We start from the raw sequence: 16,537 nt of genomic DNA, 5'->3' as shown, positions 1-16,537 counted from the left end.
TTATTAAGAAAAATTATATAACCCAGTCTCTGACAGAGGCAGAGCCCATAGAAAGCCCACAATGAAGAGTAGCTATCTTTACAGTCTCATTTGTTTTCAGTTGAAGAGGTTTCAGGTTGGAAAGACAATAAACTGCCTGTATACCAAATTTTTCTCCCTTTTCAGAAGGAGGAAGGTGGGCTGTAGAGGCAGGATTCATATTGCACACGAGACTACTCCTTGCTAAACATTTTGTGTGTACAATATTGCACAAGCCTGCTGAGCTCATCATAAAGATGAAGAAACAGGTTCTGAGGCCTATGTAAATTGCCCTGGGGCGGACTAATAAAATGAAACAGAGTTGGGATTATAAACCAGATGGCCCTGGTGGAACAAAGGCTCAACGTCAACAGAGCAGGCCACCTGTCGATATCCAATTCGGAAACGCTGCAAGTGCAAGGTCACTCAGACTTATAGAAATCCTACCTAGGCTTCAAGTCTAAAGTTCCATGAATCCTCTATTTGGGGTCTAAGAGTCAAATGTCATTTTAGTGTTCTGATCTGATTTCCTAATACTGTTTTAAACACGTATTGCCTTGGGTTGGAGACTAGCCCTCCAATCTAACATAGGAAGCTGGCTTGGATCTTCCCAAAGGAGGTTCCTTCACACCAGGACTCAGATTGTGCAAGCAAATAATCAAGGTTTATTTCAGTCAGTGAGAAAGCAAAGGGAAGGTGCACCCTCTTGGCTCAAGGCAGAGCTCAAGTAGAAGGTAACAAGAGAAGGCTGCCTCTTGTATCTGCACTCATAAGGCTTGGTGTAGCACTCAAAAGGCAGTCAGGGATGATCTCCTCTCAAGAATAGTGAAGACTTTCTTAGAAGCCATCTTACCCATAATCTAGTCTATTGCAATTAGATGCAAGAGTATGCTTAGAAGCCTAAGTTGAGCCACACAGTTGAAATTATTAGGAGAAAGCAGGAACTTCCTGTTATTGGAGCTGACTGGCCAGAGCCTACCAAGACTGGCCTGGATGTTTTTCTCTGAGCCGTGTTCTTTCTCTTCTCTGGTCAAAGTGGCTGTCTCATACCCAGCTAAAAGTCCTCTAACCTCCCCAACTTGTTTTTTCAGCCCTAAAAGTCATTTTAACCCTAACATTTGGTCTTGACTATATTATTTTTGTAGTCTCTAAGGAGAATAGATTCCTTTCAATTCATAATGGGTAAAAATAATAATAATAAATCTCAAAATTATTCTAAAATCTGATGCTGGTAAAGGTGTCCTAGACAACTTGGGACACAAACCGGCATAGTTGGAACCCAAACTTTCAAAGTGAAAAGAATCACCTAGCACTTCCAAAATCACACATACAAGCATATGATGAATTACCAGACTGTCTTGAGTCTAAGAATAGACTAAGAGCCCTTCTTCTGCAAAGTGAAAATTTAAGAATAACATCATTGATAAACTTTCACCAATTCTCTATGGTTCTAATATGTAAAGACAAATAAGATGACTTTATCATAACACCTTTCCTCATTCTTTCTGCCTGTTATTTTCTATCTCAGTTTGGTTTTTTTTCTCTCCCTTTCCCTTTCCTCTCTTCTGCATTACCCTCTCGCTCTCCACTTTCTTCTTAACCACTATGTCTATCTCCCTTCCTTCCTTTCTTCTTTCTCTTGGCTTTAAATCTTGGGCCTGACATGGAGAGTTTTCCATCATACAAGTTGTCTGAGCTGTGGTTTAATTTTTGGGGAGAGTGATGAGAGGAAGATTCAGAAATATAAAGAAGCAATTCACTGACTTGTGGGGTAAAGAATAAGTCAGATCCCTAGACAGAGCCTCAAATTAACTGATGACATTATCTTCATTTATAGCTGTATTTTATTTCTTTTTCTTGTATTAAAGTCAAAAGAAAAGCAAAACCTTCCATCCAGGAAAAATAACAATGTACTATGTGTTTTTCTTCATTGCTTTTGGTCTTGATTGTTTTGACAGGAACTAGTGGTGATAACACAAATACCCATGTTCTACTTGTACCCAGACTTATTATCCCACTATAGTGAAAGGTTTAATGCACATTCAATAATACTGAAAAAAAGAGAAAACTTAGTGTGGATGAATATATAGAAGCTGAGTTCTCTTTAGGACCCTGTATGTGTCTGACGTGTACGCTGAAGATGGCAGTATTGTCAAGCCATTAATCTTGGAGGAAGAAATACAAACCAGGTGGGAAGTTTCCTTCCATCAGCTAGAGCAGCCCATGGAAAGCAGGCTAATTAGCTGTGGAGACTGTCTATAAACACTGTTCAGTGTTAACTTTTCCTTCTGCCAAATTCAACTCCAGGGGGGGAAAAAAAAGAATGGCTGTTTGTGTCATGTCAGGTTTATAGCATATTTGTGTTACCAACTTAGAGCATTTTAAAGACAAGAAGAAAGTCTAAGGATTGTGAGGGTAAGTTGAAGTCGTTTGTCATGTTTGACCCCTGCAAGGACACCCACATGCCTCATTTTAGAAGACTCAACATGAAACAGTGTTAAAGGCTCCCATATTCTCAGGCCAGGCCTCAGGGAAATCCTCTCCTTCCAAGATCACTGCGTGCCTGGGATGGTCTGGCAGTTGACAAGCAGGATGAGTGATACTCACTATAAAGTTTCTGTGAGGAAGCCTCCAGCATCATGCTCACATCACATAAGACTGAAGCCTGGGATAATGGAAGACCTCACAGAGGCTGCCCAAGTCCCCATTTAGAAAGTGCTGTGGCCACGGTCTAAACCCAAGGTAACCATCCTGCCTCCTCTTCAGTAGAAACAACTTTGACTTAGTCAACCTAACATGTAAGCCTATGTTTTAATGTGTTGTATACATAACAAGGAGCAGGGGAGACATTCAACATTCTTCAAATGATTGGTCTTTAGCTAAGCTGAAGGTTTGCTTGAATTGTTTGATAAACTGCATTGTGGTTTCGTAGAACCAGTCTGTCTATACAGTGCAAACTGAGCAGTGCAGACAGCTTACAGTGTTCTGAGGGCCGAGGAGAGCCAATGTTCTTTAAAACCCATTGAGATCCAGAGGTGCCATGTAAATGCAAAATTTAATTTTACTTTCTGGTTGGCTTTATATTAACCCTTCTCTTAGTACTTGAAACATTTTCCAATTTGTAATGCCATGGAAAACAAAACACTTAGACACTCTGTTGATCAGTACACACTAAAATTAGGATAACAGAGAGTAACATGACCCTGGACAAGCAGGACATACTGACCTGTGAAGCCACTCATGTCCTTTTGGAAAACACATGGAACGTACAACACAAAGGGAAAACTTATACTGTGGGTTTAGTTATTGTATAAATATTAGCTCACCAAATTGTAAGAACTGCCCCACCCTCGTGAGTGATGTTAGTGTCAGGAGAAACTCGGTAAGACTAGGGATGACAGAACCCCCTGTCCCTTTTGCTCAGTTTATTCTAAACAGCTATTATTACAAGAAGTTCTGTCAGTTCAAAAGTTTCTTTTAAAAACTAAAATCTAAAACTTGGAAAACTAAGATAAATAATAAAATAGGTCTGAAGCAAAAGGATAGGAGGTTAGTAGCTTAAAAGTTGTTCCCAGACACTGGTGTGAGCTCATCCAGGAAGTTTCAGATACCTCCCTCTCCCACCCCTAGCCCCCCCCCCCGGCACCACTGTGGGAGGAACCCAGAAACCTGTGCCTTAATCCTCTGTGGGAAGAACTCAGAAACCTACAGCTTAAGCCTATCTAGTGATTTTAAGACTAGGTCAAATTCTGCTCCATCACTCTGAAGAAAAATGAAGAGAGGTTGCCACCAGGAGCCTCACAGAAACCTGACTTGTGCCACACAGGGTTACTCGATGATATTCTATTGTGCCATAATTAATACTATGACGTCTGAAGTTCTGTATGTTTTTAATTCTCCAATCTAATCTTCAGCAGTTCAAAGGCTACATTTAGATCTGGCAGACCTGGTCAAACAAACAACAGCAGATAGATCAAAGTGGCTCATAGTGGATCGCTGTTATTAAACCTATCCCAAAAAGCACTGGTCTAGTGCAATAATCAGCTCTACAAGCAAATTGGACCAGCAATATGCTAAGTTAGCTTTTGAGTTGAGGGTTAAGGTTAACAACCCAATCCACTCAATCCATCAAATACAGAGTATTTTATTCAGGAAGCATGGACTTGCAGAGAAGCAGTATGAGGCTGACATGCTGTCGGTCCTGAATGAAATATGCGTTAGAAGTGGAGAGTGACAGATCCTTGTCAGCGGCCTGGCCCTGGCAGGGCAAACCTTCTAGGAAGCGCTGGAAGCAGACTAGCAGAGTTTACCAGAAGGATATCCTCTATTTACCAAACATTTTTCCTTCTGCGCTAGCATGGAAGGTTCCATCTTGATCCTGCCCCAAATAGTGGCTCTAAAGAAGAAATACAAGGCATACCTCTACGTCGATGAAGCTCACAGTATGGGCGCTGTCGGCTCCAACGGCCAAGGTGTCAGAGACTTCTACGGACTGGACCCTGATGATATCGATGTATACATGGGAACATTCACCAAAAGCTTTGCGTCCGCAGGAGGCTATATAGGTGGGAAAAAGGTAAGAAAGTAACTCCATGTTAGCGTAGCTCCTGTACACCTCAGCTCTAAAGGACAAGGGATCCTATGCCCTGTCCCTTTGTATATACCTTTTCCAAATCATGCAAGTTATCTCTACAAGCCTGTGTTTATCCCAAAAAGACTGTAGTATAGCTCCAACTAGTAGGGCATTGTAGGTCCCAAATTAGTGCATGGAGGTGCTATTAACATGTTATGTAAACTTTCAGTTTGTTACTCACTGACCAGCAGGAGCTTTTCTCCAGCTTACTGCTCAACCAGTTAGACCTGTTGGAGTATATTAGCCCAAAGCAATCCTATCGCTAAAAGTCAGTGGTTTAAAACAGTAGATTGCATCTTATCCACTTACCATGAGACATACAGGTGTCTAAAATTCTCTTCTAAGGAGTCTTTTCCCTGCTGGAACTGCCACTTGCTTCCACACTCAAAGCACTGTACGTCCTCCTCGCTCTGCTTTCCTATGGGGATGAGCTAGGTCATGCTAAAAACACAGAGCACACCGGGCCCTCAAAGACTTCAGCAAAGTCTAGTGAGAGGTTAAATATTTCCTTCCTAGCTGTCACATCAGCAGGATCAGAGGGTCTCAAATTTAGGATCTGTCTGATCCCGGTTACCTTGCTTTGTGAGGCTGTGGGCTTTGATTACTTTAGCAGCAGTTCAGCGGCACAAAGCTTCTAGCCAAGCGGAACTCTGTTTCCTGAAACAAAGGCACCTGAATAAACCGAAGCAAGCAGACCCCTGAAATGTTGTCAAATTTGTTGGATGTCACATTTTTCTCCTTGGAGTGCCTTCATTTGATATCAACTTTAAACAAAGGCCCAGGACTAACTGGCAAGCAGCAGGAAAGTTCCCTCGGATCCAGTCACGTGTTCTCTGATCTGAAGGCAGGTGCAGGGTTTCAAAAGAGAACTGCTCTTGTCTACGTGACTTCTAATCCTTTGGGCTAGAGATTGAGCAACTGTGGAAATTATCGTTATTACATTAGTCAGGATGCCCCCGCCTTAACGCTCTTCCTCCTCCTAAGCCGTGTTATGCTGCAGTATCTAAATTAACCACCAGATGGCATCATGAATTAGAGAGCGACAGAGACTCGGAGCCATTCTGAGATGTACCACTGTAAAACACCAACACGCAGGACCTTGAAGACACAGACAGAATTCAACACATGGAAGCTGAACAAGAGAATTACAGCCACAAATCTTGAGAACAATAAAATGGGTTCAAAACCTTAGAAAAAGATTTTTTTAAACATCTGGCTCTGAAATCTTTTGATAATCTTTATATACAGAGACAATATTCCTAATAACTGCAACTAGAATGTTCTAGGAACCCTTGCGGAGCAGAGTCTTACAAGTTAGCAACAAGATGAATCATGCAAGTGAAAACTACTTGCAAACAAGTGAAGGGAGAAAAAAATAGCTTGATGCTAAAGTCTCACCAAGAGTAGAGGATTTATTGGGGTCTCAGCCCCATCCCATTTTTTTTTTAAGTGTTCTACAAATTCATCCTGGCTGATCAGGGATTAATTACAAGCTGAAGCAGTTTCTCAAAATCCTATGAGGCTTTTCTCTTTTGTTGTTTGAGTTGGGAGCTCTGTTGACAGACAGTGAACGATCACTAAGGAGGCTATCCTCCTGTGATGTGATGTTCCAGGTGGAAACTCAGATAAACACTTCACTCCTCATGTTAGGACTGTAAGGGTCTGTGAGGAAAGCTGGGGGGATATGCTCAACACTACTCACCTCTTCACCTCTGAGATGGATCCTGAATCCTCTTGCCTGCCTGCTGTCTCCGAATGGCTTCCATGGGATGCTTGGCACAGAAGTGAAGCACAGGTTGTGCTTGGGGACTGATAGGCTGCAGGCTTGTAATTCTAGAGGAAGGAAGTGGGAAACAGGAGCGGGGTTTGGTAGGTGATAGCTATCTCCAACAGCCTGAAAAGCAAGCAAAGGAAGAGGTCCCTTACAGAAGCAGTTCTGGTCTGGTGTTCTCACCCCCTGCCTGCACTTAGCCGCCCTTTGAAGTAGGTAGGGGTCATGGAATGAGTACCAAGATACTTATTCTAAAAGCCTCCAGTCTAAGTCCCTCCCCAAAACCCATCCATGCCCTTGAACTCCAGGCCTAAGGGTAAAGAAAATAATCAAGGTTTTGGACTTGGGCGGGGGGGGGGGGGGGGGGGGGGAGGGGGGGGAGGGAAAGGGCTTGGAAACCTGTCCCTGAAAGGACCTCTAACTCATTCCTAAAGAAAGACACAGTGCCGACCGCCCGTTGCAAAGGATCAGAGCCCCCCCTCCCGTCTCTCTGTCTCTCTGTCTCTCCTCTCCTCTCTCTCTCTCTCTCTCCCTCCCTCCCTCCCTCCCTCCCTCCCTCCCTCCCTCCCTCTCTCTCTCTCTCTCTCTCTCTCTCTCTCTCTCTCTCCACTTTACATCCTGGTGGTAACCTCATCCCTCCTTGCTTCCCAGTCCCATCCTCCCTCCCTCTCCCCATCCCCCTCCCCTACTCCTCAGAAAAGGGGAGCCTCCCTACCCACCTACCCAAGCTCATCAAGTAGCGTCAGGACTGAGCGCACCCTCTTCCCTAGTGTCCTGGCAAGGCAGTCCCGCCAGGTGGAGGTAATTGAAAAGCTGGCAAGAGAGTCCACGCCAGAGAGAGGCCCTACCCCCACCCCTCCTAGCTCCCATCAATAGAGAACCCACAAGAAACCTGAGCTGCCCATGAGCTACACCTTTGTAAGGGGCTTAGGTCCAGTCCATACAAGGTCCTTAGTTGGTGCCTCAATCTCAGCAGGCCCCTCTGGGCCCTAGTCAGTTTCAAAGCACTCTTAACTCATGGCTTGTGGTATCCAGTAAGGAGATAAATGGAAGGAATCAGAGGGCTTTCCTTAACACTTTCTGGAAGTTACTATAGAACCCGGTTTCCTCAAGCAAAATAGCCTTTACCCAGACTGGCGCAAAATGGACTCAGTCCAAAGTAATTATACTGTAGGATAGAAGGTCTTCATGTTCAAGTGAGCGATTTTTCTCTGGTGCACTATTATTCAAACTAAGGATGCTTATGACTGACTGTATGAAATTCCTCAATTTATGAAAGGAAAATTGGAGTTGGGGAAATTTTGATGAAAGGAGGCTTTGCTTTGTTTCCTTGTCTGATCTTTGTGATGAATACTTCCCAGCTGAGATGCTGCTACACTTGTTTCTAAGAATGCAGTTTGCTTGTCCTTAATGCATCAGGGGACTGGCCATCCTCCCTCAGCCTTTCCGTTAGACTGTCATTATATTCCAGGTCTCTGTCAAGTCCCAACTATGGTGGATTTTAAGAACAGCACACCCTTCGTTGCTTTCTTCTTCAGAACACACTCCCTTTAAACAAATAAAAATGGTATACAGAAAATCCTTTAAATCCCAAAACAGCAATGTATGTACATCAGGGAAAGCACCACAGGGTAAGCAAAAGGAGCATTTGCCTCTGTGCCCTCCAAGACTCACTTCTCATGCTGAGACCCACCCTTCATTGCTCTTGAAGACAAGACAACCACAGTGTTAAAGGTGGAGACGCCCAAACCAGAATCATTGGGTCCAAATCCTTCACTTTCCATCTCTTGTGGAGCATTGTCAGGATGTCTATGGCTCAATTATCCTAGCTATACAGTTGGGATTAAAGAGCATTACTTACCTCCAACTTATTCTAAGTGAATTAGCACATACAAAGTTCTTAATACGGGCTCGAAAGCATCTTCTGAATGTTGGCTTTGGTGTCAGCTTCTGGTTCCAATTTCTCCTCTGACTCATCAAGTTTATGTTCTCCTTTTATGTCTGTGTTACTGTTGTGGTTGGTAGTGGTTAGATTAGGTTTGGCTCCATGACTACTGCCAGTATCACTCTTGGGATGGGAGAAGAAACAAGCTAAGTGTTATTGGTTCGGTGCATTGCAGCTACCCATATACAGGTCACTTAACCTTGGACCATTCCCTTTGCAAATGAGGAAAATAAAATAATGAAATCCCAAGAAGTTTTATGCTTTAGTCCCTGCCTTCACTCCACAATGTTCTATAGATCTTTCAATTGACAACCCCAACAAAAGTCATCAACTTCATTAGTTACCAAGTGTACCTTTTCTCTAAGCAATGTGTGTCTGCGTGCGCGCGCGTGCGTGTGTGTGTGTGTGCGTGTGTACATGCATGTTGACATTGAATATATATATTGAATTAATATATACACATATTAATTATCATAATGGCTCTCAGATAGGTGTCACTGTTATTTGTACATGGTCACGTAGGAGACAGTAACAAAGTGAGGATTTGGACTGAGCAACTGAGTTCCAGAACCTATGCTTCAACTCAGGGACATACAACCTCTCAAGGGAACAACTCATGATTACCTTGACCTTAAACCACTAGCTTCTCTCTCTATTCTAAATTGACTCCTCTACTCTTTGTTCATGCATTCTACCCGTAATCCTCATCTAGGAAGCCCATATGTTTACTTCTTACCTCCACCCATCCATTATGGCCAGATAACCCTTGAAACACTCCTCCATAAATATAGGAACCTAGAAGTCTCCATTGTCCAAGGCATATGACTCATTGACTGTCCCCTCCTTGGCTCCCTAGCAGCCCATGGGAAAGTATTTAATCTCAACAAAGGATGAAAATCTCTACTGTCATTTACTATAGGGCAGAACACAAACTTTGAAGAACATTATATCTATAATTCTTGGGAATTCACCAAAAATCTTTCTTTGAGGGGCTCCAGGTCCTCCAGAGCAAGCTTCCTTAAATACAACATAGCTGAATTGTCAAGGCCTTCCATGGTCTTCAAAAATAGGGAAATCATTCCCAATGCTTTTATATGATTCAGAAATAAAAAAAAACAAACAAACAAATATAACAGTCAAAGATGTCAGACTAGAATATGACCTCAACCCTCTTGTCCCTGAAACTCACACATGAATCTAGGACATAGTCCAACACAGGTCTTTAATATATTTTCTGGAAGGAAAAATAGAGGAGAGAGAGAGAAAAAAGAGAGAATAAAAAATAGAGAGAGAAGGTAAGAGGTAAATACTTATTATTAAAGAGAAAAATAATTAAAATGAATAATTTGAAGTCTTTTTTAGAGGAGAATGAAATGAAAGGGCAAGAAAGAATCTAGAAGAAAAGAAAGAAAGGAAATAAGCCATTTGAAGTGCTGAACAAACAAGCCTTTCAAGGGAAGCTAGGAGCCATCACAGCATTACTGTTCTGAAAGCATGGCACAAGGCCAGGCCAGGTTCATTGACTGCTTGAAGGAAAGATCAGAAAAGTGTGAGTGCACGGCTGGTGGGGACCAGTATAGAAGAAGGGTAGTCATTTCCTGCTATCTTGACTCTGTGCCTTTGCACATCTTCTCTCCTTCCAAGTTTTCTTTTCTTTTTTCTTTTTCTTCCTCAGTTTCCATGTTTCAGTTTCCTGTCTCCTCATTGGAGCATCCCCCGACTACTAGAAGGACCCTTTCTTTCCACCACATCTTGTAGTGAAATGCATGCATTCTTTTGTAGGTACTGTTAGTTTTCATGGCACAATTGCTAATATTCTCAAGGCACGAAAGAACTGGACCTTGTATCATCGGCCATTCCTGAGCATTTGCTCTAGATATTACAAATACCACTTTTCTTTCACATGCTTGGCTTTTGACTTATAGACCAACTCTAAATGTGTAGCTCCTTCATATTTTTGTATGGTCTCCAGGTTTTCGTGGGAAAGACGAAGAGAAAGGGGGAAGCAAACTAAGCAGCTGACTGTCACCCAGTGAGAACCAGACAAACCACTGTTGCCTTTAGAAGGCTGCAGGAAACATTTTGTTATACTCTACAGAGGACAAATCCTGAAAATTATTTGCTTCCATTTTTTTGTTTGTTTCTGCCTTTATTTTAGGAAATCGTGGATTATGTACGGACTCAGTCACATAGTGGTGCTTATGCTACGTCCATGAGTCCCATCCTAGCAGCGCAAACCATCAGGTCATTGAAGATCCTTATGAGAGAAAATGAGAATGGTAAAGGTAAGGAGTCTATGGAGATGCTTCTGCCTGGCAATCTCCCACCTACTCAGGTATATGCTTTTGTCTCACCTTGCTCAATTTTTTTCACTTAAGTCAAATGATGAGCATGTTGGGACTACTATCATCACACACACATACACACAAACACACACACACACACACACACACACACACACACACACCACAAACCCTTTGGTAAGACAAATACAATCTTTAGCAACATGTTAATATGATCATCACTTGGATTATTTTTTTATCATCTGTGGTTAAAAATGAAATAAACAATGTGTCTGTGTGTATGGTTATGTTTGTGTGCTTGTGTGTGTATGTGTATTTGTATATATGTGTGTATGTGTCTTGCCTGTGCTTGATTACTGTCCCCTGTGCTTCTCTGAGATGAATATCATCAGTTTCACATGTTGTATGTTTTATTGCCAGAGGTTGGGCAAGGGAGAGCCACCGCTGGTCACATGACCACATAGAAACTCTCAAGAGCAGCTCAGTCACTCATTTGTCACTGTGTTGCTTTAGCTAAAATGTACTACTTCACTTAACCCAGATGAAGTTAATCTGCTCTTTGAAGAATTGTTTCATTGAAGCCTCATAGAATTATTGTCCGATTTCTCTCAGATCTAGTCTCTAAAAATTCTAGCATAAATATTATGCTAAATACAGCAGTTCTTGTGGCCAGGGATACAGCTAGTGAGGACGAGGGAGAAACAACAAAGTGCACACAACTGGCTCCAGGGCTCCAAACCCTTGTGTTTTATCCCACCATCCATCTGGCACCAAGCCCTGCACTGTTTCCTGCAACCTTCTAGACCCACTTTCTAGGCTGTACGGGAGTATCTATCATTAATAGTATTAAACAAGAATGCTTACACATATGTTTTGCAAAAAAAAAAAAAGTCAAGCTGAGACATTTTAAGCACTGACAGGTGTCTCCAAGTGGAACTTACCACACTTGCCCTCCTCTGCTAGGACAATCAAAATGCTGGTGCACTAAGGCACAACAGCACCATACCTGTAACCTCAGCAGGCAGGTGGCAGGAAAATTGTGGGTTTGAGGCCAACCTGGGCTACAAAATGATATCCTATGCCAAAAGAAAAAAGTTTCTACAAGCCATTGGTATATGAAATATCAATAAATTATGTGGTTCAACTTGGGGCCTATTCTCAAGATATCTTAGGATATATGTGCAAATAGTCTAAAACAAACAAACAAACAAAATCCAAAGCCCTTCTGGCCCTAAGCATTTCTAATCAGGAACAACCTATATCCCTTATATAAATCAGATAAGGTGACCTACAGTCACCTCCACACTGACAGCCACCGTGGACCTTCCACTGAGCCTTCTCGCTGGCCAGAATATTTTTTAAAAATATAAAATGGAATTTGCACTAAAGCTGGAAAATGACCCGCAAGATGGCTCTTTTTTTTTCCCCCATATAAAATAAAGTGGCCAGTGAGTTGTTGAGATCTTTCTAGGACTTTTTTTCTTTATTTTTGTGTTTTTCAACTGGAATGTATTGAAAGGCCTAGGGAGTCTGGGTGATGCAAACTGGTAGCCACTGGGATTTGATTCCTGTGGTGTTACTAATCACCCTGTGCCGTTCCGCAAGGGAGTAAATGGCTCATCTAACCCTGGGCAGGTGAATTAGCTTTTCTTTGACTCAGTTCTCCCAGCTGTGAAATGAGAGTAATAACACCTATGCATTAAGATTTTTATAACGGTTAGACAAGGTAACCCACGTCAATACTCAGGAATGTCTGGAAACAATCGTGAGTTCTATATAATTGCTTGCTGTTGTTTGCTATTGTTCATTCCTGAGGTGTTCACAGAGTATCTGAAAACTCACTGATTCTGTGGAGAACATCTTAGGAAAGAAATGAAGTTGGACTTACTGTCCTACCAGGTCTTGGATTAGTCAGGATGAGTAACGTTTGGCTACCATAACAAACCCTGAAAATCTTGTCACCTTCACAGAGGCTTATTTCTTTCATTCTAGTGGTAATACTGTTTTGCATGCTTGTTTTTTAATGTGCTCTTTGACAATCAATAAGGAGGCTCATCCCTGTGAGAGGCTAATTTTGTGCTCCCAACAGTAATTACTAGTCTGTCGTTCTTTGTCTAGGCATGGGACATCCTGAGTGATCCCTCCTTCCACATTAGCAGGTCCTTATATTCTTAACATCACAATAAAGAACACTTTACTTCATGTGCCTTGCCATCTTAAGAGTTAAAAGAAAGCAGGATGCTGTGTATCAAAATAGACATTGAAGGAAACATAAGACAGGGGGTTTTGGGGGTTTGGTTGTTGGTTTTTTTTGTTGTTGTTGTTGTTATTGTTTGTTTGTTTGTTTGTTTGTTCAAAAAAAATGAACAAGGAAAAGTGGTTCTCTTTGAAAGAATCACCAACCAAGTTTCACAGCTTTGGAAGGATTCAAAGGTATTCTGGGAATGATTGCGTTGACCTCATTTCTAACACTGCCTGCTCAAATGCATAAGATAGGGGTGAATACTGCGTGAAGTTGCCCTTCTCTACAAAGATGGATTCAGTATAAAGTTGCCCAAAGCTCCAAGATACAGCAAGCTAGATCTGCCACACAGGATCTAGCAAAGAGGAGCCTGGCTTCAAGCCTTCTTCAGCCTACTGCAACTGTGACTGGAGCCTTTCAAGGCTTTGTTACGGACAAGTCTGAGGAGTGGTTGGCCAGATCAGTCCCTTGATGAATGCCTTCACTTTAATCTGCAATGCAAAGCCATACGCTTCAAAGAGAGGCAAGCTACAGCAGTAGGGTCAGTGTTCCTTTGATGCCAAGGTTCAAAGATGAAATAGCAGTCCCAGTGAAACGACAATGTTTATGCACAAACAGCCACCTTCACTCTGCAACCAGGCTGCTGGTGGAGTTAATGCACACAGGCTGAGGGTCTGCAGGCCGGGTGTGCATTCCATATGCACCAAGGCCCGTTTAATCTCCTAGCCTGTCACTCTGTGCAGTACACTAAGCCCAATGTGGAGATTTGATTTCTCCATCCTAATGGTTGTTGGGTGGTCTCCCAACTAAACCAATGTTGTAAGCCCCTTAAGGGCAAGAAATGTGTCTTGAATTAATTTTGTGTTCCTCTGAGTGTCAAACTCAGTGCTTGGCTTAATAAATACGTCATGACTCAACCTCCATCTCACCAGCCTTCTGGATTTCAGCTCAGTGTTTATGCTAAATAAAACTGTGGCTATGTTTATCTCAGAGGACTGAAAGGCAGAATCCAGTCCACACCAGTGCGACACCTGAAGGGATCTTTCAGTGAAGGGGAGGGAACACTTGGAAAGGTCTAGAAAGATGACAGTTCTGTCACTGGCTTAGTCTAGATGTGTCAAGCAAGTAGCCACAAGGGATAGAGCCCCAAGCTGCGCTAACAGCTTCCCTACAGAAAACAATGTCATCTCTTGTCTTGTCTTATTTAAATCTTTAAGTGCACATTTTTTTTTCCAGTTTCCAATTCCCAATCTTGAATATTCGTCCCTAGAACCCTCTGCCCCAACTGTGGACAGTCTTCTACTTCTCTGAGAAAGAAAGTGGAGGTTGGATTGTATAGATGATTAAGAGACATCCTCTGCAGCCAGATCCCAGGTGGTCCAGTTTCTGCTGTGCTCCAACTCTTATCTCACTTCCTGCAATGAAAGGCGAGGTGGGGGAGGGGCTAAGTGATACGATATAGATAGTGGATATTGCCTGGCACCAATACACAATATGGACTTAACAGCGGTACTATGATATTTAACTTTCCTGCATTCTTCCCTTGCTTCTCCATATATTTTCAGTAGTATTTGCCTGCCTTGGAATCCTCTCTTGTTCTAAAACTTGATGACTACTCTTCCACAAATCCTGCAACACTTGCTTAAAAATATTCTTATAATCTGACAACTTCTTAGGACGCCACCTCATAGGACAGCTGATATACCTGCTGAATAGTCTGCCCACTTCCGTCTTGGCTTTTATACATATGTATGTCTTTTATATATGACATTTTATATATGTCTTCGGTACAAATAATCCACCTTAGCATTTATTTTGACAGCACAAGTTCTCAGGGTAATGATTTAACACAGGCATACTCTGTGGGAGTGATGGTCAAATCGGGGTTGTTGGTATTTCCATTTCTTTGTACATTTTAAAAGCTCTGAATAGCAATACACTAGTCATATATGTATGGGATACAGAGTAACATTTCAACACATGGATAGGTTATACTGAGAAAGGTGGGGTAAGTAGCATTTCTATCTCTTCAACATCATTTGCATTTAGAGCCTTTGAACTCCTGTTTTCTGGTTACTCATAAATAATGAGGCAATGTGGGTTGTAATTCCACTGTTCTTTAGAACACTAAAATTTATTTTATCTATGACTGCGTATCCACTATTCATCCTCTCTCCATCTCTTCTTCCTCAACCCTTCCCAGCCTGTAATGCATCTATTAGATGTTCTTAGTGGCATTTTAAAATAACAGCTATATGACAGAAAAAATTACCTAGGTAAAAAAAGGAGAAAATACAACACATGCCAGGCCATTCTCTAACTCCATTAGCTTGGCACTCACTTGATATGAGGTCTACTGGCCCAGAGGTTTTCCCATCTTCTCCCTCACATTTCTCAGGCTCCCCTCCTTAATCAGTACAGCCGTGGGTTTCAGAAGCACTCAAGCTAACTTCCACAGAAAGGCCTTGCACTTCTGTGGTACCTCTAGAACAGCTTTTCTTTGCCTCCGCTGTTTGTCACCCATCTCTGCTCAGAATTGGTCTTCTGAAGGAGCTGTCCCATCCTATGTACCTCTCTCTGCCTTCATCTCTCCCATCCCCTTCACTTTAATCTTCACGGCATTCGGGAGTATTTTTCTTCTATCTCTCTGGAGTACAAGCTCCAAGAGAAGTGACTCTTCCTTTCATCTTGCTGATAACAGCACCCCCCCCCCCCGCCAGCACGGTTCTTGGTTTCTCAACAAAGATTTGTTGAATGACAGCAAGGTTCCCCCCTTACCCTTTTGTCTCAGGAAATAAATGCCTCTGATCTTCCTTGCATCTCTGTGCTCCATTCCTCTCTTTGAAAAGCGCTGATCCCTTTCCCTCAGCATGGTCTTACTGGTATCCTTCCAAAACAAACTTCGCTGCCCTCTTCTTCTTTTCCCACTCCTGTTTTCCTCGGCAGCAAACCTCTGAGGAGTGCCCTACCCAGCATGCTAGCTCCTAGGTCCTCAGCCCTGTCAGTCTTGCCTTGCTCCACCTCGTCTTTCTGGGGGATCTTGCTCTCCTGCAGCTCTCCTGACCTTCCTCCTGCCCAGTTGGCCTTGACCTCTTGACATCCTCTCCATCCTTCTGCTCTGACTTTCCTTGCTTTTTTTTTTCCACATCCCCCTTTTTTCAAGGCTTCTTCTTCTGTCTTCATTTGTCAGAATCTCTGCCTCTGTTTCCTGTACAATTCCCTAGTACAAGTGTCCTCTTGTGATTCCTGCCCTCTATATAACAATGTGATTCCACATCAGCCTCACCAGGAAGAGTGACTAAAACAGCTTGCTGATGCCAAAACAATTCTGTCTGTTGTACTTCTAAAAAGCCCCCTACTATTGGTGCTGATACTATTGGGGTACGAGGGAGTGACACACTTTTAGAATCACCACTGTACAGTGACCTCATCACAGTCTTTCTCCCCTTCCCATCAGACACGAATGAGTTCTCACAGATAAAAAAAAAGTGACTGAGTTTGCTCACCAAGGTGAGCCTTTGCCCTTGGAATTTTTGTCTATGTTCATGTCTACTTCAGCTTATAGCATTTATATGTTTAGTATAATGCCTTCAGTGTGGGAAGTTGGTGCCCATCTGTCTTCCAT

At 42.5% G+C, this 16,537-nt stretch overlaps 1 protein-coding gene across 2 annotated transcripts in view; it reads left to right on the top strand.

The window, feature by feature from the left end:
• Positions 1-16,537, top strand: part of SPTLC3 (serine palmitoyltransferase long chain base subunit 3) — a 104,427-nt gene that overhangs the window by 57,589 nt on the left and 30,301 nt on the right. For both annotated transcript variants that reach the window (XM_084774558.1, XM_084774557.1), the window contains 2 exons: positions 4,375-4,594; positions 10,526-10,652. In XM_084774558.1, the coding sequence (XP_084630684.1) occupies positions 4,375-4,594; positions 10,526-10,652 (347 nt within the window). The remainder of the gene's footprint in view (positions 1-4,374; positions 4,595-10,525; positions 10,653-16,537) is intronic.

This window comes from Acomys minous (assembly GCF_964271855.1).
Source record: "Acomys minous genome assembly, chromosome: 3".
NCBI classification, from domain to species: Eukaryota; Metazoa; Chordata; class Mammalia; order Rodentia; family Muridae; genus Acomys; species Acomys minous.
This window is presented reverse-complemented; position numbering and strand designations above follow the sequence as displayed.